At 36.0% G+C, this 25,903-nt stretch overlaps 1 protein-coding gene across 1 annotated transcript in view; it reads left to right on the forward strand.

Moving 5' to 3' along the window:
• Nucleotides 1–25,903, forward strand: part of LOC103916287 (probable G-protein coupled receptor 125) — a 245,912-nt gene that overhangs the window by 44,048 nt on the left and 175,961 nt on the right. Inside the window, exons 2-3 of the mRNA XM_009323256.1 lie at nt 14,000–14,071; nt 17,949–18,020. Of these exons, the coding sequence (XP_009321531.1) occupies nt 17,989–18,020 (32 nt within the window). The 5' untranslated portion in view covers nt 14,000–14,071; nt 17,949–17,988. The remainder of the gene's footprint in view (nt 1–13,999; nt 14,072–17,948; nt 18,021–25,903) is intronic.

Genomic DNA, 25,903 nt, shown 5'->3' on the forward strand with positions numbered 1-25,903 from the left:
CAGGTCTTGTCTGCAGATCCCGAAAGAGCTTTTGTGCGAGGCCAACTCCGAGGTGTTCGGCAGGCCCAGCACCATTTCTGTGCTTCGGGAACTTGAAAAGTGAAGACTAAGGTACCTGCAGCCATTCGGACATGTCGGAGGTGAAGAGGGGGCTGTGAATTGCACTCTAGGACTTAGTACCTAGGTTCCACTGAAGTTTCACTTTAGGCTGCCTAAGTGCTTTTTTGGACCTGGGCCAGCACTTTTCCCGTCATGCTTTGGGTGGCCAGTATATATTACTGCGGTTCTGCTAGGCACTAAGTAATTTCTGAGTTTGATATGCTTTGAGTATTTAAAAGTGTTGAAAATGGTTTCTGCCATTCAGGTCAATTGATTTGAAGAGGAGATTATCCAGTCCTGCTTTTTATTTCAGAAATGTTTGTACTCCTGTTTGTGAATACTTTACGTGATTTGTCTAGCTGTGTCCCAGCATTCTTTACTGATACTGCTTGTATAAATATAACAGGTTTTTTATGTCTCAATATTGGCTGAAGGAAAATAACGTACAAAAGGAAGAATCTCCAAAGAACATAAGCATTATTTATTGAGCTCTCTGGCAACTGTTGCTGATCTGTTGAGCTGAGTTATTTTCAGAGTTCTCAGGATAAGGATAAATTCAAAATTTGGTATTGACCTTAGAAAAGTCAAAGAGTGACCTGTGCCGCGATAAACCAGTTTCACATTAGGCCATTTGTTAAGGAGATTCACAGTCAGATTCTGCTAGTTCACAAATAGTTATAGTGAACTATATTCACAATTACCTGGAATTGAAATCAGCATGAAGCACAGGGTTGTTAGTTGGGTTTCAGCTGAGAAGGTTTGAGATCGCTTGAAACAAATGGCAACTTAGAAAGGAAATGCTGGTTTGAAACAGCATTGTTTCCCCATTAATAAATCTCACCTAGGAAGAAATATTTTAGTGGTTTTGAATGAGAGAGAGACACAGCAGGGGCCAGAGTCAGGTTTCGTTTTCTTGAAGTGAAGTAGCCGTTGAAGAGGGATGCTTTTGCAGAAGACCAGTTGAGAGGTTTATGTACTGCAATGCAAACTGCATACTAAATGGTAAATATTTTTTCAAAGAAAAGAATATAATTTTGTAATTAAATCAACATAAAATTAAATGTTACAGTGCTTTCTAAATTTTCCATAGATGGATGTTGTTCTGTTGGTCATATTATTTGAGACTTTGCAAGAATAAGAAAAGTGTAGTCCTATTGATGTACGGTAATATAAAGCTTAGTTTATGAAGGACTAGGAAAACCTCATCTGTGAAAGTTTTCTTCATGAAGAGATGCAGGAGACATTTGGAATACAGGGTCTAATTTGACTTGATCAGTACTTAAATAATTATTAATAATTGGATGTAGTATGTAACTGAAATTCTTGGAAGAGTTCTCCACGCCATCATATTTTACTGGTGCAATGGTCATTATCTTTGTGCTCCTTATGTCTCTCATATAATCAAGAAATTTTTGCCTTTGTATAGTCATTTATATTACATTATCCTAGTATCTAAATTATAATTATCCTAGTATCTAAACAGTTCATAACAGGACTATAGAAAAGATTATTAGATTTGTTTAGTAAGAATGATGTTTGCAAGTGATGGTCATAATCCGCAATTCAATAATTTGTTTTACTGCATAAAAGTATTAAGAAACTTTTTTTATTTTTGTCTAAAAAGCATTTAGATCGCAGTCTAGTACTGTGATGTGCTCTATGAGTAGGTATGGGATTCATCACTTTTTAAAAGGGCAAAACATACTGTATGTATCTTTTCAGGTTTAAAAGATAAAAATGTTTCAAAGTGGGAGGAATGAATATAAGACATATATTTTTATTAAATATAATCCCAGGGAAATATTTTAATGGAAAAACATCTTCAAAATTACAGTTGTTGTTGCATGAGTAGGTATGGGATTCATCACTTTTTAAAAGGGCAAAACGTACTGTATGTATCTTTTCAGGTTTAAAAGATAAAAATGTTTCAAAGTGGGAGGAATGAATATAAGACATATATTTTTATTAAATATAATCCCAGGGAAATATTTTAATGGAAAAACATCTTCAAAATTACAGTTGTTGTTGTTGCATGAATACAAAACGTGCAGAACATGACAAAAGCCAGGCATTTCTGCTTGAAATTCAGTGGATAGCAATGTAAGCAAAGGGAAATAAATATAGGGAAAATCACTAGTGGTTAAAAGTGAGTGGATTGTTTAGAAACAGAGTGAAAGAAAGTTCTATTAGACAACCGTAGGCAGGACTGAAAGGTCATAATTTGCAGATGGCTTTTGCTGTCAAGTTAGAATGAAAAGCATCTTTCCTGTGTTGTCAGTCAGTGCAAAGCACCTGTACAATTAAATACAATGCCAGTTCCTCAGGGTCAACTGTAGCTGTATTCCTAACCTAGAACAGTCTAATAGTCTACTAGTTTAGATACATTTATTACATGTAAGAGTTAGTATTACAAGGAGTTATTTTTATACACCTCTTAAAATACAGGTATGTAAAAACACTTTGCAGTGTTTCTCAGGAGTTTTGCCTGGACACTTGCTGTTAAGTCATCATTTTGTTTCAAGATAAGTTGTTACTTGTATAGTTGAACAAGCTGCTTGATTAGACACTAAGATTATTTCTGCTATAGCACAGTCATGAATAGATTTATCAGGGCATTGCACATTAGAAAAATTATATAAGGTGTTCTATATAAAAAGTCAATATTAGTAGTCCTAAATGACAGGAATATAAAATAAACTAACTTGTAAAGTTAGTTTATAGAGCTGTTTAAATCATGGACAATATTTTTTAATTTTTTTTTTAATTTATATAACATGAAGTTTAGCTGTGTTTCAGGAAGTCGCTTAATTGAATTTATGAGCATCTAGGCTTCTGTTTCCCATTAGGACCAGAAATAGTTCAGTCAGTCTGATGTGCAGTCAGCCATCTCAGCTGTATTATATACTCATCTGACGTTTTATATAGTGATGTCATTAAGATAACGCACGATTTGTGTCAGATGCTGTCATCCTTTAGGAAGATGTATCAAGTGCAGATTATAAATACATGTGTTAAAATAGCCACCATAAAGCACCTTTGCTCTCACCAAAGTTTCTTCCTTAATACTTCTAGCTCTAGCAGCACTGGAAGGTATTAACAATTTTTTGAGTAGGGAAATAGTTATATTAGGATTTATTGTATATGGACATGATTCTGAGCTTTAAAGTGAGGTATCCATTGCTGATTAATCCCTTGTCTGTATGCTTTTATTCTCAATATAGCATGTGCACTTTACTGAGAAATACAGTCCTTAATTCACTTCCACAACGAACTGAAAATAAAATAACCCGTTAGGAAACCAGCATGGCACAGCTGGCTAGGCAGGGAGCAGAGAAATTGGGTTGTGGCTCCCCAAAGCACGTGTGGGCTTCCCTGCCCCCTTCCTGCCTGAATGAGGTTTTGACGAATAAACTGAATTATTTGTGGGAGAGAATAGCGGGGTCCCTGGCCTTATGTAGGAAGACTGTGGAAACAAAGCACCGTTTCTGAGGGGCAGAGGGAGAGGCAATGTGAAGAAGGTAGGATAAGAGGTGCCATGAAGGAAGGTATGAAAAAACAAGCTGGAAAAAGAAGTTTTATTACTCTGTGCGGTGAGAAAGATAGAAAAGGAAGTGATATCTAACTGAACAAAACATACTAACAGTGTTCAGCAATAATTATCTCCAACAATAACATACTCCTTCTTTCCCCGCATCCTTTTTTTGTGCTTCCTTTCCTGTTTCCTCCATTTTTTGGTATACTTTCAGGGCTTGAAGACCTGTGGGTGTTCCTGTGGCCCCAGCTACTATTGTGTGTTGTTATAGCTGTGTTGATTTTTGTTGGTTTTTTTAATAATCTTTGCATATGCTGGAGCTGAATAACTGAGACATTTATATAAACAAAAGAAAATTTATTTTAAAAAACTGTAATTTTGCCTGAAACGCTAGAAAAAAAAACAACAAAGCATGGAAATCATTGAAAAAGAACATTTCAAGTGGGACCACCAGGGACAAGCTTTAAAGCATGTGCCAACTTATTATTTTTAATAGGAGAGGATTTGGCTTGACATTAATATCAGTCTGGCACTTCTGAGGTAGAAGAAATATAATTTGTTCAGTTTGTTTAAAATAATTTTTACTTGAAAATCTTACAACGTATGCATTGTATGGCATATGAAGTATATGGCGGTGAGCTTAAAGAATGTGTAGAAATTGTACATTCGTATAGATGCTCGTCTCCTTACTTTTCAACCTTCTAGTTTGCTCTATCATTCATCCATATTTCATATGAAATTTTAGCAAAAAGAATTTTAAAATTTCTGCAAGTACCTGCAGGAAAGTGCAAATGTAAAAACTGTGCAGTGAAAATACTCAGGGAAGTTCTTCAGAGTCGTTGACGAGGATACTCCCAATTCCTGCAGGAGAAGACAATTCTGCATGCCTTCTTATTGGCATACATGGTTGTTTTTTACATTACTGAAATTTGTCTAAGTTATTACCAAAGCCCCAGTTTATATAAAACAGAGGCTTCTGGGGAAGGATTCCCAGACCAGTCTTTCACCAAGATTTAATTCCTCTGAGCTAAACTGCTTATAGACAATTCTACCCTGTTATCCTTAAACCACTTCTTATTGACAGTTTAAATTGACAGGAGTTCTATGTAGTTAGAATTGGCTGAATTAAAGGTTCAAATGGTCTCTAGGTTTTTTCTCCTCCTTGTCTGGAAAAGGCTTCCTGCTGTAGGTGATGCTGGAAGGTATCTGGGCATTGTCATATTCCCAGGTAAATAGGAAGAATGGCTTTAAGCGTGCTCGTTCCTGGAGATGGGTCAAGGTTATTGCAGTGTTGTCCTGTCCGTCTCCCATCATGAGCTAAATAACGACTGCAGGTTGCTCAGGATTCAGTATATAATCAGTGACTATGTTCTTTGTGATACCGTTAATTAAGATTCTTGCTCTTTTAATGAGATGACACAGAAGTAGTAAGCAGGCAGAAAGATGGAGTCCCTCCTTGACATTTTATAATTGAATCACCTTATTTTTAGAAGTGTTCTACTTCTGTATTATGAAAACACTACCATAAAATAAAACATTACAGGAAAGATGATTTTTATTTTATTGATTTACACTGAGTAGTAAACTATCTTATTTTTGGCTCAGAACTACTCTAAGTTAATCTATGGGCTATCTGCAGGTACTTATCTTTCCTTTACAGCTCAGGGTGGAATTCTTTCTTCTTTTCTTCGGATGTTTTAAGCCATGGAAGAAAATATTTCTCTGAAGTTCAAATTGAAATTCAATATAGAATTGCTTGTATTCTTCCAAGTCAATATTGGTTTAGTAACAGAAAAAGAATCAAACATTTCCTTAAAAAAAAAACAACACCCCAAACTCCATGATACAATGTTTTGTATATTTTATGGTTCTCATAGCTAACAAAACACATTTTCATTATCCTGATACCGCTGATAATTTAGTGTAAAAATGCAAATCTCCCTATTTTATTGTGGAAAATTAAATCAGATGCACTTCTGAAAATACTGGATTAATTTCCAATATTTCATTTTCAAAATTGTAATTATGCTGTTAAACTGTGATTCCAGAGTTTGGAATTTGACCTAAGGAGGATGTTGAATACACATTGCTGGAAATCTGTAGCAGGCAAATAATTGCAGTCTTAGAATGTGGAATAACAATTCCTGCACTGGAGTTTAAACCTTTCTCAGTAGAAAGTACTTTTTATTCACTTTCTGAGTGTCTGTTTTACATTTGATTTGGTCTGTGCACTTCACTTAAAAAAAAAAGTTGACTATACTTTTTCCCCCTACTTTTCCACTTTCTTTGCAAACAGTTTTCTCACAGGTTGGAATGCTGCTCAGAACTGATTTTTTTTTCTTCTTCTTTTTTCCCCAATGGTTAGCCTTTCTTCAAAAGGAATGGAACATGTCTCAAGAAACCTAACCCATGCTGAACTGCATTCTAGGCATGAACACACAGAGAAGTCCCAAGGGTTGTAGAAATTAAGGAAGCCTCTGGCTCTTTTGAGCCACCAAAGGTTTCTGTGCTCGTCATGTCTCTACATAGTTATGGGTAGACACAAGCTCTGCTATCGTAATCAATGCTATGCCAAATCTATCGCTGTACACCAGGGCATGATTGCCAACACTCATGGAGGTATTTTCTGCTGGCACTGCAGAGCTGCCTGCAAAGCTGTGGACACTGAAATCCACTTTATGTGCTTCCCTCGGCATTTATTGCTTCTGACTTTTCAGTCTTGTTTCAGCCCCATGGAAGTGATCCACGGGACTCCTCCTGCTGGGCAACACAGCCACTCCGCCTCGACTCCCCAGGTTACAACTGCCAAGCATGTGCTTTTGCACCCACATAACCAATAACTTTCAGACCTAACGTGACCCTACCATACATCTCTGTTTTTGTGGCATTTTCCAGGAAAAGAAAATAGGAATGGCTGTGTATGTTTGGAATGTGAATATTTTGCTGAATTTTTTCTTCTTGAAAACAGGCCAAAGAAAAAGAATCTGGAAAGCACTGGTGATTTTTCTTTATTAGAAAATGCATTTCATTTTGAGCTATCAATTACAAAATGCTAAACGTCTTTGTATCCTCATCCCAGATTCTGATTGGTTGATGCTATATTTAGACTGAAGCTAGAGTTTATGCTGGAAAAATTAATCTTTTAAAATGTTATTTTCTAATGTATACATGTAGAAAAATGTATCAACAAAAAAATTTCAACGAAAGTCTATCCTCACTTTTCTTTATTTGACATACCGCTCCTTCAATTAAAATACTCTGAGCCTCATATTCTTGCTCTATGATTATTACCATTACAATGAAATACGTTGTAACATTCTGTGGGATATTTTGAGCAAGCAAACTGCTATAAAGCCTGTATCTGTTTTGTTTCAGCTGCCATTATTGGCACTTTGTTTAACACTTTTAGGCATGTTCCTGAATAATGAATAGCTGCCAAATTACCACAGCACATTTGATGTGAGTGAGTCATCGTCCTTAAATTAAAAAACAAAAATGTGATGACCTTTCTGTTGTTCTAGATGTCATTATTGCCATCAAGTGACTGGTTTGAAACTTCCGATCATTCATTAGTACCTTGAACGGGCAGCAGTTATTTTTTTGTGCAGTCCTTAGGGTCTATTGTTTTAGGTAATCCAACCAGTAATGGCTTAGATTAAAAAAGAAAATTAAAGGAAAATGCATAATCAACATGCACCAACATGCTAAACAAACAAAAGACCTGTAGCCTTTGTGGCTAATTGTCCACTATTGGACAATTATTGTCCATGTTTATATGCATGTTTATGTTAATTATCTTGTGGGAATAATCTAAAAAAAAGATTTATCCTTATGTCTTGAAACTTAACTGCAACACAACTGTAACTTTTCTGATTCTGGAAAGTAGATTAAATATCCACTCTCATCATAAAAAACCAAGAAACAAGAGCTCTGGAGTTTCATGGGAGTGCTTTAGTTATTGATGATGATGCCAGGTAATGGATATCACTTAACTTGCCTGTTTCTCAGTCTACAGTGCGTGACTGACAATGATTTCGCCAACAATGGAGGTGAAAAGAAGTTTTGATAATATCCAGGCCTTCAAAGTATAATAACGAGTCACTTGCTCCTGATAGGTACTGTACAGATGGGTGCGTTTGAAATGCCTTCAAACACATTTTACCAATGTCATCTTAATTCTTTGTTCCTGTATCCAGGACTGCTAACCTTGACACTCACTATCGTGACTGCAGGATAGGTGCTAAATGTTGTCTTTCATCATTGATTATGCCTCTTTCCTACCACACTGATCATAATGGTGTTTTAAAAGTGAATCTTCTTCAGGGGTCCCGAGTCTGCATTCATTTCTTGGGCAAAGGTGACATTTAGTTTAGCTGGAATATTTCGCATGAGAAAGACGTGGAAGATATGACCTTTTTTTTTTTTTTGCTGTTATTGTTGTTTCATAGTAATATGCAAAATGTGGAAAGTCAGTCATATTTCACTGGTATTTGGCATCTGCTCAACAACTGGTTGCTCTTCTTAGAGCTTTTTTGGAAAGTTTGCAGCACCATAATGACAGCTTTCTAAACACAGATGTCCTCATGGTACAACCTATAATTTTTTATGAAAGATGTATCGATGTCAGGAATTTGAACGAAGTACTGGAATTAGTTGAACATTCTTGTTATGAATATGTATTCAAAATGTCTACAGTACATATATTGTAAGTTGGGGGAAGAATCTGCAGTGTCTGAAGGCATAGATGTTGGTACAAAATGCCCAAAATATCAGAATGTAGTTTAAGATAAATTGATTCTTTTGTTAACGGACTGTGTATATTTTAGTGATTTTTCCCACTATGTTTTATACTGTGTAAGTGTATCCTGTGAACTTGAAGCATCAAGAATCTCAAGAATACATTTAGATAATCAGAGATTTGGCCATGGAAGATGTCTAATAGCTGAGAGGCCTGGAGTAGCTATTAAATGTTCTTGTAAAGTCCCATTAGTAGCTTCTTCCTCTTGTTTCATTTACCTCTCAGCTAAGACATCAGGAAGTGAATATTTCAAACACAGATTTCCTCTCCTTAAGTCAGCTGGTTTTGTTGAGGTAACTCCTCTTAAATGTCTTTAGTAAGTAAAAGTCAGTTCAAAGATCAATGTGTAAGTTGATAAACCCCCAGCAGCTTGTAATACTTAGTAAAAGAATCCTCGAGTGTTTTTACCTGTGGGACTATTATTTGCATATACACACAAATTATCTACACACATGTAGGAAGACAGTGCTTAATGGTTATCGTATGTAATTTATGTAAGTTCAGACTTGTAAGTGAAAAGGAAACTCTCCTCTGTTAACTTACTGTAACCATTTGAGATTGGTTTTTAATGATGACATGGTCCATTCGATATTGTTCTTTTACCTATTCAGATCTAGTTAAGATCAGAGTACCATGCAGCAAGTATATCGAGCAACTGTAACAAAATTAGGGGAAATGTATTTCAATAAATATTGTAGTATTTTATTTTTGTGCAGCCTTGACATAAGTGCTGCAGTTGTTATGACTGTAGCTAACTTCATGTAGCTTCCATCTATCTGTACTTGGACAAGGCACTTGGTTTAGATTTATTTTCAGGTCACGCCACTAGATATATACACCCACACCACTAATGACACGTCATTCAGATTCAGAATAGATACTTTAAAGTTAGAATGCTGCATCAGAAATGATGCAAAACCATAACTGTTAGTTAGAAAATGCTTTCTTTTTGGACTTTAGCTGGGTCACGCTGTGGTCATTCAATATTATGATACTGGGGTTCTTTCCCTTTTCTCTTACTTTTGACTGATGATAAAATCACTTGCATGGTATGTATGCATGTGTGCATGTGTGTGGCCCAGGCTGGGCTGCTGTTTGGCATGCCTTGGATCATGACCTTTTGCCAAACCTCAGCAGTAGCTCTTGGGGAAAAAATGTAAACATACAACCAAATTTACTCTGGTTTCTTTATTTAGCTCAGTGAAAGTTGATACTCATTGTTATAAGGCTTCACTATAGCAAACTCTTTGCTAAATTAGAAAATGGGAGAAGCTAATTTAATATTTTAATAAAAGTAATTTTGTAAAAAATATGAGTGGGAGGCAAGCAAATAGATTCTCCTAATGTAGAAGGAAGAATTGTAAGTGATTAACAGTTGTGATAATTTTATTTCTTTATTTTAATCACATTTTAGTCTTCAAGGATGACAAGGAAGAAAACACCTATTTTGTTAGGCCAGAAGTATATGGAAACATTATGGAATAATACTAATTACTAAGAAAGTGCCAGGATTGTGGGTAGTATAATAATCTACAATTTTCTGAGAATATCCTTACTAAAATGACCTACCTAATTTAAGTGTAATTTCCAAAATAAGGAGACCAGATGTCTTGTTTGGGACAGTGCAAGTGATGGACACTTTTCCTTGAAATGGGCTGCCTTCTACTAACATTAAACTGGCCTTTTTTCTTCCTGTAGACGATAGTTTAGGATTATGCTGGTTTTTCCTATGTGGTTACAAGTTATGGGGAAAAAGAGCAGAGTTTCCATAAACCAGAACATAGAGGATTTCAGTAAATGGAAGACATTTTGTCTACTTGGTTATTTTGACTGGCATTAAAACTCACCTGCCAACAGTTTGCCACTCATACTGACTTTTTTATATTTGTTGTGAGCTGTTACCACTGTTGGCTATAAGATGATCACCTAATTACAACTTGCAGAGCATTTAAATGAGTTGTCGGTTAACACAGAACGTGTGTAATTGATAGAAAGATTAATGATTAAAACTGTCAGTTTCCCCTGCCTAAAATGTGGATATTTGCCCTGAACTATGCCTCTTAAGTGGTTTTCAGATGTGTCCCAGTGTAAAGCCTGTGATGAATCAGCATAGATCCAAAGGATTTATAGTATTGGGTTAGGGGTTTTGTTTTGTTTGTTTGTCTTTAAGTTTTAAGAATACGGAAGTTCACATGACGAGAACAGTGACCTTTCAGTCTTTTCCATGTAGACTCCCTTCTGCAAGTTAAAGAACTTCCTTCAACCTGAGTACTTACATATTTAACATACTGTACAAGCAAAAGGATCTACATTTCATTCATGAGGATATTGTCAGTAGTGCTATCTAGAGAAAGCTAAGCCCTGATGTTTGGTGTGAACAGAACCAGAGTAGACCAAACTGTTTAGTATTGCATATTTGAAGGTTAAAAAAAATGAGGCTTTGGCTCACCCACACAGCAAAAACCCTAAACCATCAAAGGAGAATACACTCATGTAGATTAACTTTTACCAAACATATTGGCTTGTCTTTGCAAGTTGATGGGACTCTGGAGACGAGGCTGCAGAAGTTTTGTATAAACAGTTTTGTTTATGAGATGGTGTGGAAAATTTGGAGTTAAAGGAATTGTCATGACAGGGAGCTAAGACGAAAATGTTTGACTACAAAATTTAAAAAAACCTCAAAGCTTCTTCCAATTCTTAGAGAGTGTTTTCATGATAACAAGCATCATCTCCTGTGTTTCATTTGTGATTAAATCAGCTACTGTCATCCAAATCCAGTAGAAGGGAAGGGAACAAAGCAAGGAAGAAAACTGCTTTGCCTGGATTAGGGAATAGGGAGAAGGGCAGAATACCCGCAGGAGGATGGCTGTAGCCCCTAATTCCTCTCTGTTGTCCATGAGGTTGTTGTGTGCTTTGCCAGATAAGAATCAGTGCAAGCACCAACCTTAACATCTGTGTTTCTGCGATTGTTTTGCTTACGTGATTTCCAGGAGAAAGGAAAGCTTAGACCTATGCCTAGAATTAGTCATACACTGTGCAGCTTTCTTATGAACCCCCAAATCATCATCAAGGTCCTTGCCCAAGCTCTGCCCCTTTCTGGCACCTTTACCTGTCTCCTCACCTGACACTTTCCTTTTTCTCTCCCCTCCCATGTGCCACCTTTTCTCCCCCTGCCTCTGGCTCATATTGCTGGTTTCTTGAGACTATGGGGAATTTCGTGGGCTCTGACTCACTCCCTTTCCCAGGCAGTACAGGCATACTTATCTCTGTACTGCACAGTAGCAGGGAAAAGGAAGCACTTCTGGGTTTTATGCTTTTTACTAGCTTAGCAATGAGCGAGGGACTGCCATTGTGGCGCAGGCAAATAGGAATGACCTATGCTGTGTAATGCGTATACTTAAAGTATCTATATATGCATACATTTGTGCATCGCTGTTTAAAAGTTACATCAGTACTTGACAACTGGAATAGCTGGTGCAGTTTTAATATGTTCTTGTAATATCCATTGTGTTTGTGTTGGACTGAGATTAGTATATTTTATCAAGTTTATTTCATTTGCAAAATAAACAGATAATGGTTTATTAGTGAAAATAGCAACTGAAAAAGAGGAACTTTGAAATATCTAAAACAAGGTAAGATAAAACCAGTAAGAAACTAAACCACTGGGTTTCAGACATGCATGGCTAAAAAAATTTCTAATATATTTCCTAGCTTTATGAACGCTTGTAACTTCAGATGAGTTACTTAATTGCAGATACTCTTAATAATTAAACCTGTATGCTTTGCAGTACTTGCATTTTAAAGACTTAAAGCGTAGCCTATTGTTTGATTTAAATTTTGAATAAATAGCTCCCTTGTTACCTTTCTCCTGGTCCTTTGCTTTTTTTCAATAATGTCACAAGATCAGGAGCAACACATATTCATGATGAAAGCACTATGTAGAGCAAACTGGAACAAAGAAGAAATGGTAACCTAAGAATATTGGACAGGTGACGTTGCCATGTATCATACTTGTGTATTGTACCTTGCCAATTATGCAGCGTGAACTTTGAGCTGAGTAGACTTTAACCAAGGCTAAGTGATTATCTTGAACCTTGTTTACAGTTAGGATTTTACAACTTAAACAACTGAATATCTAGATATACTTTCTAAACTGAGATGATAAGGACTTCAAGGGTTTTTCTCCATCAGAATTGCAGTCTTGGACTGCTGTGCATTTGATAGCTCTGCATTTCACATATGTAAGACAAAACGTCTTGTAGATAAGTAATCAGAATGTCTTATCACCTTCTTAAGGACTCCGAGTGTTGCATGTTGCAAGCTGAAAGCTGAACTTGACTGTTAAGGGTCTGACTCAGGTCTTTGTTAGGGACAGATCACTCATCATCATCATCATCATCATCATCATCATCATCATCACTAAAACGAATGGGTGTGACACGCAAATTTTAGGAACTGTATTCAAAAGATCTGCAAAAATGGCTACAAAAATACAGAAATATTTATTTATGATTTTGACTTTGAAATGAAAATAAATCCTACTGTGAACATTTGGCATGAAATCTTGCCCTATTGAGGGCAATCGCAGTTAGTGGAACCAAGATTTCACCTAGTGTGCATTTTATTTGCAGTAAAATAAAAAGTCATAAATAAGATGACTCATGTGGCTGTTGATACATCCATACTTTGGCAGAGTCAAGCAGTGTATGTGCTGTAACGTGCTGGAAGTGGCCAGTCTGAAAAACAACACTGATATTATCGCACACCAGACATTCCCTATGAATTGCAAATTGTCAGAAGATGAACACTGACTCTACAAGAATTTACAGCATTTACCTCCTAGGCCTGCTTATCTAATTGCACTGAAGGCATTTCCTCAGGGTTCACATCACGAAGAGCCTTGAGACAATTCAGTAGTAAATCTCTGTGGGGACTGAGCTGAGAGCAGTGTCATGGCCCCAAGCACTGTGCCAAGAGCAGATGAGATTACTAACGCCAGTGAAATATTCTTTATCTGCACAACAACCGATCCTCTGGATTGTCACCAAGTGCAAAATGAAGCACCTATCTGCCAAATATGAGAAATTGCTTGTATTTCAGGACAGAAGCCTGACCTATCTGTTTATGTCTCATATGCCAGCTGCTTTGCCTACATCGGATGGAAATGAGAAATTTATTAAGTGTAAAGTGCACAGCACAATGGATAAGCAAACTAAAAGGCTCTTGCTTTGCTGACTGATTATTTTATTCACTCATTGATTAAAACATTTTTCCTGGGGCAAGAATGGCTGGTAAGCTTGTTTTGAAAAGTACAAATAGGAGAAGAATTAAAACAAGCAGATATATTTTTTTTTAACATCTAATCTCAACCATCTTACTTGGAAAAATATGTTTTTGTAAACTGCAAATGATGTAATGTTTTTGATGTTACTATTTAAAAGAAATTAATTCTTGGTTTTAGCTAAGACAAATAAAGGTTGGAATTGCATTGGATTTCACGCTCCTCGTGTATAACAGTAGTACAGTTGGTAAAGTGATAATTAATTGCTCCTCCTATTATGTCTCTCTAGAGATCTGAAGAATAATTTGATCAGCACAATTGAGCCAGGGGCCTTCCATGGACTTTCAGAACTCAAGCGCCTGTAAGTGTTAATTCCATTTGAATTATTCTGAAAATTGTGTTTGTATCGACATTTCTATCCTTGGGCAACTCAAATATGCCACCAAGCAATAATCACATAAGAACACTGGCTGTAAAATAGAAAATCACACACTGTGCTTTTTAAATTTACCATGCGTTTTTCTTCTTCTTTCCCTTCTTTTTTTCCATTTCCCCCCTCTTTTTTACCTTTTCCCATTTAAAATTATCTGTTTGCTCTCCAAAGATGTCCTAACAAGTACATCTACAAAGTTAAAAACCACACCTAATTAATGACTTAGCAGACAATATATCACTATAGACATTAATCAGAAATAAAACTGAGTGGTTTAAATATGTGTAAACAATGTTTTCTGCTACCCTAAGTTTTTTTCGTTATGTAAGGTCTACTTTACTTTTATCACAGACCAGGTCTGTAAAATAAATTCTTAGAAAGGAAACTTCGTCATGCTTTAGAATTTGTCTACCATTTTCATACCTCTCACATTGACTACGCTTGGTATTTTTTATTTTTGGCATGGTTTTCTAAGGAAACAATATATTCCCTGTCCATCATTCTTGCATTCCTCTCTTTGAAAATGTTCTCGTAGTACTTTTGAAAGCACTGGCTGATTTTTAAACTACATTTGTAGAGGGTAAAAATATCTAAGTTACTAAGATCCTACAAGTGGGCCTTTTTACTTTTAATGAACAAGGATTACAGACCCTCCTTAGTTCTAATCAGCCTAAAGGAAAAGTGAGATGAACCCTTTTTCAATTATAATTTTCCAAGTGACAGCATCCAAATGTCCATGTACTGGCTAACCAGGCCATCAGCACATGCCAGAAATCAGCCTAGCCATCGTGTGTGCTGTCTTATGTGTGATGAGAAAACCTATGAGAAAACGGGGATTATTTTCATGGGATGGGAAGATTTAGATGAGAAGGAATGCAAATCCACAGAAAAAAAAAATTTACAAATCCTTCTGCTTTTTTGCTCTTGGGTTAAATTCCCTAACTGCTACGTACAGGGAACACTGCACAACCTAAGTAAAAGATTTCCATCTCTGATCATGCAGGTAGCAGTATTTTCTAACATCGACCACTAAGTTTTAGTGCATTTGGGTAGAAAGCCAATGACATAATAATGATGAAGTCAGAGTAGCATATACATTTTTAATACAAAGAAAAACATTAGGTTGAAACTTTCTTGCTCACTCTGTATACAGGGGTAACAATACAATGAAATGATCAAAATGAGTGCTAATTGTTGCTTTGGCCGCATACTCTAATAACACAACCCTGACCTCTTGTGGGAAAACCAGGAAACCTGTGCAAGTCATGGGCTGCACATCTGAAGACTGCACGGGTGGAGCCTTGGGTCAGCCAGGAGAGACAAGTCAAGGAAGAGGAAGTCATTAGGCACTTGGAAAAGTCAGAAGAAAAGACTCTTCAGCAAACTAGGAATGGCGATGTTGAGATTTATCACGCTAGATCTCAAAAAAACCCTTGTCACTGATATGAACAAGTAACACCAGGAGCAATCTAGAGACAGGGAATCGATTCATTACTAGACTGCCACGTGTTTGAAACAAATCGCTGTAGTTTCATGGTACACAAGAAAATCTCTGCACTCCTTCACTGTGCAACTATTGGGTAGCAGACAGTTGAGCAAAATTAATAAATAGTGTAAACTTGAATGCTGAATACAGTAATTACTTTAAGACTGTACTTTGCATTCACATCTTATTTCACGTGTGAAATATAAATGATGCTGTGAAAAGCAGAAGCTGATGTAATATGGGCAACTGCAAGAGATATGGCTATGGCAAGTCAGACAGACAAACCGTGGGCTGTCAACATCAGAATGTTTTCTGTGAATGATTTGGAGAACTGTTATAATTTGTATTTGAATAACTGTTATAATTTGTATTTGAATGACAAACTGAATTATTTCAAGGGTTTACTCAAAAAAGTACACGCAAAATTGATGAAAACTGAAAATTTATGAAGCATTAAAATTATCGCACTCAGTTATTCAACAGAGGAGAGTTTTGTTTTCTCTAACATCAATTTTACGAGTCAGCATTAGTAAGTTAAATGTCTTACTCCTGAAAATGAACACTAGCTTTGTACATTACGAATTGAATTATGTCTAATATAACATATATTAGTTTGGAGGAATGTGCAGCAAGCTGTCTTTTTCTTTTTGCTAATGTTTTTTTAGAAAACATGCTTTACAACACAGAGATTTCAGTCACTGCCATATATCTTATTGTAAAAATAACACTCATTGAAATAAACTTTGAGAAAAGGGGCTGTAGCCTTTTGCTTTGTTAAAAATACCGTTTTACTGTGTGCCACACACAGAGAAATATGCACTTGCTTTGGCTAGTTTAGATTAAATTTACTTTTGCTACCCAAATTATACCCCAGCCAGTGATACATTTCTTCTATACGTGTTCAGACTTTGCTTAGGCAGAAGTAAAGCATTGCCCATCTAAGAATTCTGGGTAGGTTCTTGTTTACTATTTACCTCTTCTAATAGAAAGATGTTTCTCTCTATATATGTATGTTTGTTTGTTTGTCTTAAACTGGCATTTTTAGATTTTCTCTGTAGCTTTCATTAGGAAAACTTGAAGAATAATGCTAATATGCAATTATTGCACTATATTGTTATCCACACTATTTTCTCAGCTGTTGCCTACTTAATATCCCTAACAAACATTTAAGAAATATTTTCATTCTAATGCAATGTTTCATCATTTAATTGTACAACAATATATTCTTTGTCTGATAGAAGACGACTTTGTAGTGAATTCTAAAGATATTGCCTTCACATTCTAGCTAATTGGATACGTCTCCATGAAAGCAATAACTGGATTTGTCAAACTGCAACCTTTATTCTCCTGTTGGATTACTTTAGTGTTCTCATGTAACAATAGAAAAATAGGGAATCCGCACAATGTAACAAAGGAATCAGAAGACTACCACTGATTCTAAAACAAGAATGTATTCAGATCAGTTTTAACATTTTAATGGATGTATAATCACTTAAAATCCTTACATTACTGCAATTATTTAAAAACCCATACCTGATAAGAAGGAAAATTTGAGTCAAGGTTGAAAACCAAATACGTAAAAATTAAACACTAGTTCCGAATGCACCAAGGGGCAGTATTCATGTTGTTATCACAACATAATTGTTCATACCTATTTTTGCCTCCTTCCAATAAGTATCCTTTACATTATATTGTATGTATGACTTGTACAGAAAACATCCATTCACCTTTCTGCAGACAAGAGTTATGCAACATAATGCCTTGTACTATTTGTGGTCAGAGACAGCCACAGTATTGCTGTCAGAAGAGCTTGCCAAGTGCTTATCAAGACTGACCTTCTTACTAGCTCAAAAATTAATTACCCTCTGGTTTCTGTGACTTCTTCGGCAAGAAAGGATGCTGTCAATGAGATGAGACATTAGTAAACAGTAAAAAGGTATCAATTTTGGCTGCATGCAACAAAATGCATAGTATTTTTCATAAGTAAACAAACGTGCTAGTAACTTTGATAAAGAAAATTCTTTATAACGGAAATAATTTTTGGTTTTTTATTTGCCACATAGATAAAATCAGATTTTAATGCAATTAGTATAAGTTGCAGTATGGTATGTTTAATTGTGGCATATTGCTCAATAATGTTAATATAAAAGTAGTTAAATCTATTTAATTCAGTTATGTTACATTATGGAAAAAGGTTTTATTTCTCGTTTGTCTCTAACTCCTTAAGTGTTAAAAAGAAAGAGGCTGTATGTGATTATGTAGGTGTGTATATGAATAAGACAGCCCTAATGTTTCACATATTTTTTTTGTTTGTTTCAGGGATCTTTCAAATAATAGAATTGGTTGCCTAACACCGGAAATGTTTGTTGGACTTAACAGTCTTCACAAACTGTGAGTATAATACCACTTTTTTTTAAACAGGAGAAATCCAAACTGTCACATGGTTTACCTGAGTACAGGTGGCAGTAAACTTTCATTATAAGAAAATTATAGGTTTTGTACTAAAAAAAACCCCTCTCCTGAGCCTTTGATTGTTATGACTTGGTAATTTAAACATGATGTTTCTATTTGTAATTGTAAAATCTATCAGAATTGGAAGAATTAAATTGAATATATTTCATTTCCACATTGAAAAGAGGCTGAATGTGACGTTTCTGTTTGAATGCATTTCTCTTTGCATGTCTTGGAAACAATTAAAGGTCAAGCAGACAAAGGAGACTTACACTGGTTAAAAAGGATACATTGCTCTTTCTATCCGTTACAGATCAATTAGAATTTTATAACTTTTTTTTTTCCTGAAGCGTATCACAGAAAAAAGTAAGTATGTACCGAGAAAGAAATATATGAAGTATCAAGTAAATTTGGAATATCAGGGTAGTTCAAATTGCTTCAAAAATATCAATTTAGACTGTTCGTTTAAGGTACTGTGTTGTACACTTTATTTGTCATGGTACTTTCTGAGTCATTAGTTTATTACATGCAACTGCACTGGAATACAATCTAGAGAGCAAAGCAATCAACTTACATATCCATAAGCAAGCCAGAGAGCCTGTGTGATCAACAGATTATCAGGCTATTCTAGAAGGAGCACTCAGAAAACATGAGATTATGATAGTATACCCAGGCTGTTCAGTTTTAGGGAGAATCAAATGACCTGGAAGAAGAGAGAAAATGTGCAATGACAAAGTTTGCTAGCAGATACTAAGTTAACCAGGGAATTAGAGACAAGGGTTGATTTTGAAGAAGGACAGAAGTAATATACAGGACTCCATGACTGGGCAGTAAAATGGCAGATGAAATTTAATGAAGATAAATATTAGGTGATGAAAGGGAGAAAAAAACAATCTGTTCTGGGCTAACCATTAAAATACAGGAAAGGTGTTCTGAGATTATAGTGGATAATGCCATGAAAATGTCTGCTCAGTATCATTTAAAAATATATTAGGGAGTATTATTAAAGGAAGAGAGAACAAATCAGAGAACATCCATTGGACTACAGCAAAACGCAAAGAACCTGCATTTTGAATATTGTGGGCAATTCCAGTCTGCTCATCTGAAAAAGATGAAACTTTTCAAAACTAGAAAAGGTTCAGGTAAGGACAAAAAGGAATGGCCAAAGGTGTGGTACAGCATAGGTAAGTACTAGGAATGAGTAAGTTGGCTGCAGCTTTCCTGGCTGGGAAAGGGACAATTCACGGAAGGGTCCTGGTTTAAATGGACATTTGGTCAGAGCCGGGAGGGCTCTGTATCTTCATTCACATCTGTCTTCATTCCTGAATGGGAAATAAATTCCCATACTGCATCATAGTGTGTTACAAATCTCATACTTCATTTTCTTCCTCTCCAGCCAGTTCTGGCATTTCCTTGGAAAACTAGGGAAATCTTTCTAGAAAGATCTGCCATGAGGTCAAGATAACACCAGGTAAAAGGCTGAAATCTGGCATGCTTACTGATCACCTTAATGAGAGTAACTATGCCAAATCTTCTCTGATGAAAACAAGTGAGAACAGATGATGGGAAGAGCCTTGATAGCATGTTGGTGAACAGGTGCAGACTGCCCCTCTTTTTACTCATCTCAGATGAGTTGCCAAATCGGGCAAGCCCAACTCACCTATTGAGGGTTGCTGGGTCTCTTTTTCTTGTGCACAGTGAACATGACTGTGACTATATAGCCAGATTACCGTAGGAGGTATGTTTAATTCAAAATGGTGAAGTCACCTTATTAAATGTAAGGTGCTTCTAGATGCTAGGAACAACCTCAATAGAAATTGTTCAAATCCCTGCTCTCTCAGGAAAACATGTCTAAAAATTCCTTTCATAAATCTTCCAGACTCCATCTTAAAAACCAATTAGAAGTTAAATATAGAACTTCAGTCTTGGGATGGTAAGGAACAGAAATTCATTCACAGTGAGCGTACAACATTTGTTCTGTGACAGTGTTTGGCTATACTATCCCTTTCCTCTGAAGACCAGGAAAGAACATGGCAGTATACCTCTGCATCCTTCACTGATACCAGAGATGTCGGAAAAGGGCACAATATGCATGCTTAATGCCGTCTGGTTACCAGGCTGATCAAACCACACCATTACAGTTTCCTTCTGTAAAACAGATTTGCCATATCCCTGCTCATCCTAGTAACCTGTGTACCTGTCCCAGGGTTGGTGAATCTTTTCTGAGCACGTAGATCCAGAGAAAGTCTCACCAGTTCCCTCTACACTATCATTAACACTGTATTTTCTTGCATCTAGTCTTTTTGTGCATCCTAAGTAAATATTTACCTTTTCCTCAAGATGGGGCTAACTTGCATTTCCAAGTGGGTGTAGATCCAGGGCTTTCTGTATTGTTTTCCTTTTGAGGCCCCAGTTTATTGCAGAAATTTGAATTAGACCTTTCTTAAGTATAATTCTCAAGTGACATTCTTGTTACATTTTGCACTTTGAATAATACTATTTAATGAAATTACTAGACCTCTCATCTTCAAGAACGTTCACCTCTTCTTGTATCATAGTTCTCTTAACAGTGACCAATCCTTGGTTTTGTTATTACCAGATTTCATTTTCACATGCTTACATTTCTGAGCCAGAGTCATTAGTGAAAGCACTAAATACAATTACAAGACTGTTCTGCAGAACACCAGTAATGTCTCACTCCCCTCCCTTCTATCCTGTCCATTATCTTACAGTGTCTTATAATAAATGCACTTAATGCCAGGTTCTTCACGCTTTAATGGCTGTTATGTCCATGCAGCAGTGGAAAAAATGATGATTCTGGTAACTGCAGACCTGTTAGTCTGGCCTCGTTGTATTTGTTGCAGTAACTGAGTGAGTTTTGAAAGAAAGAAAAAAGGAAAAAAATGTTGGCAAATAAGAAATGGGGAAAAAATCAATATGTATCCATTGAATGTGTCATCTAATCATATCAAAAGATCACTAATTTTCTAGACAAGAAAAATTATTTCTTGATTTTGATATACATGATACTACATAAGCAGGAGAAAACCATGAACATTTATACTAGTGTTTTCTTGTGAGTGGAATTAGCCTAGAAGGCCTCTAGTTGCCCAGGTATTTTTTGGATTTTAACTAGTTCTGCAGATCGGTAGTCATACTGTAGGTGGTCTTGGGAAAGATCATTTCCAGAATTTAGTGTATGCTTCTCCCATAAATACCTATAATCCAAATGACCAACCTTACTGAACAGCATAGAAAGTAGTAGTAATGGGATATATTTAGGCTATATATAATATCTACTCTTTCTTCATTTCTTACTTATAATATAGTAGAATCGTTAAAGTGTCTTTTGCACCTTGTTTTAGTATACTTTCCAAAGTTTAACTTAATTTTTGGTAATTCTCTTTATGCTTTGTGTCTTTTTGCTGACCCTTTCCTGTTCATTATAGTCTCTCTACTTCTTTGATCTTTTTAAAACGTGATTTTGTTTTTCAAGATTTAAGAGTTGGTCCATTTATTCTATCTTCCATTTTTCTTATTTGGGTTTTAAATTGCCTTTCTACTATTGACTTAACAAATGGTGCCGTCCTGCATTCCAGTTCATGTACTTTAGTAGTTCTTCACTAGTTACTTTATTTATTTTTTTTATTTCAAAAGTCTGTCTTTTGGAAATCAGAGGCATAGTAATAGATAAGTCTAAATTCCCCTTTCATCCGAAGTAAATCAGTTCATGATTGCTATGTCAAAAGTTATGACTTTCTCTTTTGTAGGGACTGTCCTCCTTACCAAACCAAAGTCAAGAGTACCATTACTCTTGTTGGGTCAGTGATTATTTTGTGAAGAAATACAACCACAGTCTCAATCAAGAGGAACTGTTCCCTGCCGTTCATAGTATCATTTGATCCTCGATCTCAGAAATCTCATATAATGATATAATGCTGATAGTAATTATCTGAGCTGGGATCTCAATTTGCCTCTGGTGTAAGAACTGGTGATTTTTCGTTGACTGCAAGCTAATGCCACCTGGTACTTTTCTAACACTTTCTAGCTTTTTTCAACAGCATAGAAAGTAGTAGTAATGGGATATATTTAGGCTATATATAATATCTACTCTTTCTTCATTTCTTACTTATAATATAGTAGAATCGTTAAAGTGTCTTTTGCACCTTGTTTTAGTATACTTTCCAAAGTTTAACTTAATTTTTGGTAATTCTCTTTATGCTTTGTGTCTTTTTGCTGACCCTTTCCTGTTCATTATAGTCTCTCTACTTCTTTGATCTTTTTAAAACGTGATTTTGTTTTTCAAGATTTAAGAGTTGGTCCATTTATTCTATCTTCCATTTTTCTTATTTGGGTTTTAAATTGCCTTTCTACTATTGACTTAACAAATGGTGCCGTCCTGCATTCCAGTTCATGTACTTTAGTAGTTCTTCACTAGTTACTTTATTTATTTTTTTTTATTTCAAAAGTCTGTCTTTTGGAAATCAGAGGCATAGTAATAGATAAGTCTAAATTCCCCTTTCATCCGAAGTAAATCAGTTCATGATTGCTATGTCAAAAGTTATGACTTTCTCTTTTGTAGGGACTGTCCTCCTTACCAAACCAAAGTCAAGAGTACCATTACTCTTGTTGGGTCAGTGATTATTTTGTGAAGAAATACAACCACAGTCTCAATCAAGAGGAACTGTTCCCTGCCGTTCATAGTATCATTTGATCCTCGATCTCAGAAATCTCATATAATGATATAATGCTGATAGTAATTATCTGAGCTGGGATCTCAATTTGCCTCTGGTGTAAGAACTGGTGATTTTTCGTTGACTGCAAGCTAATGCCACCTGGTACTTTTCTAACACTTTCTAGCTTTTTTCCCCTTGGAAATTCATACAAACTTCCCAGAATCAAACTTTTAAAACATTTTTAAAATACAATGTCACCTTTCTGTTGCTACTGATACCTCTGAATTGTGTTTACTTGTCATTTCAGGGGTATGAGAAAGCTGTTCTCTGAAAAGGTTATGGAGAAGCATTTACTTAGTGTAACATCAGTGTATATAATTGTACCAAGGAAAAAATGACAAGTTCTTAAACATGGAACCAGTTTCAGAGCCATCGAGTGTGGTTTAGATTACTGAAGGAGCAATATAAAGATATATACATACGTGTTGATTTATGCAGTTGTTGGTTGCGGTAACTAGAGCTCTCCTGTGTTACTTTAGCAGAGGTGAAGTACAGAAGGATCTTTGCAGGCTGTTATCAAAACCAGTAGGGAGAGCCGTGAGTCCACTGGAAGGAGCAAAGGACATAAATCTTTTTATGCACCTGTGAAGTACAGATAATGATGTTTTCTTATACTGTTTACAATACCAGGTGAAACAAAACAACACAGTGTGTTTCACTCAATCTTGTAAGTCTAATTCAGTTTGAAAAAAATTGAATTAGAGCTGAAAAATCAGCTCTAGGCCCAAATTGACATAGGATGTTTAACCAAATGATGTGATGCGTGTATCTAAACTGAGTAGGGTGAAGGTACGTTTCAACACTTCACTAAAATGAAGGATGAGAACTGCCTGAGCTTTCAGGGATAATGCAAACACTCTTTAAAGGGCTTGGTGGTTTTGTGCAGTCTATTTTAGAACAGGACAACTTACAGGATTCTTGAACTGAGAAAAAATTAATTAGTAGTATCATCTAGTATTGTTTTGAAAACACACGCACATACAGAAACCGCAAAAAATTGCAAGCCTCTTGATAATGTAGAAAAGAAGACTTTTATTCAGATTGCAGTCAGGATGTATATTTCAGTGAATAGGAATTGAATTTCAAGTTACTAATGAAATCAAAGATTTCACACAGCTCCTGAAATTACTGCAGCCAGTGAGTTGTGATTATGTTCCCTGAGACCGATCTAATTTTTACACCTTCTTGGATTTGATGATTTGTACTCTGGAAGATGATTCCAAAATGCTTTCACATCATATGACAGATGCAGCTGACAGTGCCTCAGACAGTACAAGAGAAGATTTATTATGTCTTCTAAGATATTAGCTTAACTTTTTTGGCTTATATATTACCCTTGGGCAGTGTTTATGCTGTGGTAAGGTGTACGTATTCTAACTAGGAGTGACATAATTGAATGCAACAAATCTTCCAAATCTCCTTTGGCCCCTCAGTGGCCATGTTTCAGTGCTTTGTTCCAGAATTATGTATGCAAATGTACTTCTGCTAGGTAATGGAGCTGCCATCCACATTAATTCTGTTTATATTTAATCTAAATATCAAGAGCTGTGGAAGACTGGGATGATGCCACTGTACTGATATACCAGATTTCATGTTCGTTGTAGCTCCCCATAATTTAGCCCTTCAGGTTCTGAAATGTTGCAGCCTTAAACCTGTTTCAACAAGCAGCTACTGCTGGATCTTCCTTTTGCAAGTTCAAAACAGGACTTCCTCCTTACTTCCAATTGTTTGATTAAAGTGCATCTGATTTATTCTTCATCCTGCCTCTGAACCATCATCAGCAGTTACTTCTATGATAATATTATACCATAAATTCTTGTGTGACTTTCTTGCTGTCCTTGAAGCAACTAATTACTTTGTTTGGTGCCAGAGATAACGTACAAAACCAGTAACACAGGGAATCAAATAGACCCCACTTTAGGAACATCAGGAAAATACGCACTGCAACCTGCCCTCTCTTTATTTCTGCTGTCATTTTTCACCCCTCCTATCCCAGCCTTTTTGCACAGAAGATCAATCTGTCACCCTTGCATTCAGTTTTTGCTTTTTAATACTGCTCGTAACAGTGAAGCATTCTTCATATTCATATACTCCTGCTTCTACCTATATTTTGCCTCAAAATGGTCCTTTGAGACACATAACTCCCTTTGACTGTTTTACGGCATTTGTCATTTATATTAAAGCTTTTCGCAAAAGTGTTGTATTAATTTCTGTAAAAGCACAAGAGTATTTGGTATATGAAAAAATAAGTGTAGGACCTTATACGTAAGACTAAAATGTTTTACCTCTGATATAACAGAAAGCATGTTTCTGTTAATGGAGTAAGTTAATGGCATAGTAAGTGCTATCAGCTTTGGAGTGCATTAATTTGTTATGTTTGAAATGTTTGCAAACTAGGTGATACAGATATTTTTACAACAAATGTCCTCTTAAACCAAGCTAGACTGCGTTTTTAGGATATCTGAGATGGCAGAATTTCACAACACTATGCATTTGGAGATGTTTTAATATATAAATTACATGAACTGACAGAACCAGGCATTTGCAGGGTGCTGCAGATATCTATCTCAGGAATGCATATGTTATTGGGGTGATTTAAGAAGATTTCTGAAAGTTTTGTTAGAGAAGAAGCTATTCCCACTGTTGGAGATCCAGATATTGTAATTACGTGTTTCTTGGGCATAGAAATGTATTCCTTTAAGACTTATACAGCACTGTGAACATGATCCTAGTTTGCTAATTATTAGTAGTAATATGGAAACTTCAAACCAGGTCATTGACAGAAGAATATGAAAGAATATGAAAAATTGGCTTGCTGGCTTTGTGCTGACTTTTGAACTGTCAGGAACTCCTCAATTATTCCAGCACTTGGCAAAACCACTGAAGAAAAGGGTTACATACTTCTCTGTTATGATAAAAAGAAACCAAAAATCTGTAAGTGGAACATTAGCCAGGAATTTTTAGGTTAACACAGTGTAGGTCAGTTCTGGCTAGATGTCTTGGTGGATTTGGCAGGACCTATGGAAAGTACATAGATTCAGTAGATACAGAATGGGCATCACTGGGAGACGCGTAGCTACCGTACCT

The sequence above is a fragment of the Pygoscelis adeliae genome, unplaced genomic scaffold (assembly GCF_000699105.1).
Source record: "Pygoscelis adeliae isolate BGI_AS28 unplaced genomic scaffold, ASM69910v1 Scaffold294, whole genome shotgun sequence".
In the NCBI taxonomy this organism is placed as follows: Eukaryota; Metazoa; Chordata; class Aves; order Sphenisciformes; family Spheniscidae; genus Pygoscelis; species Pygoscelis adeliae.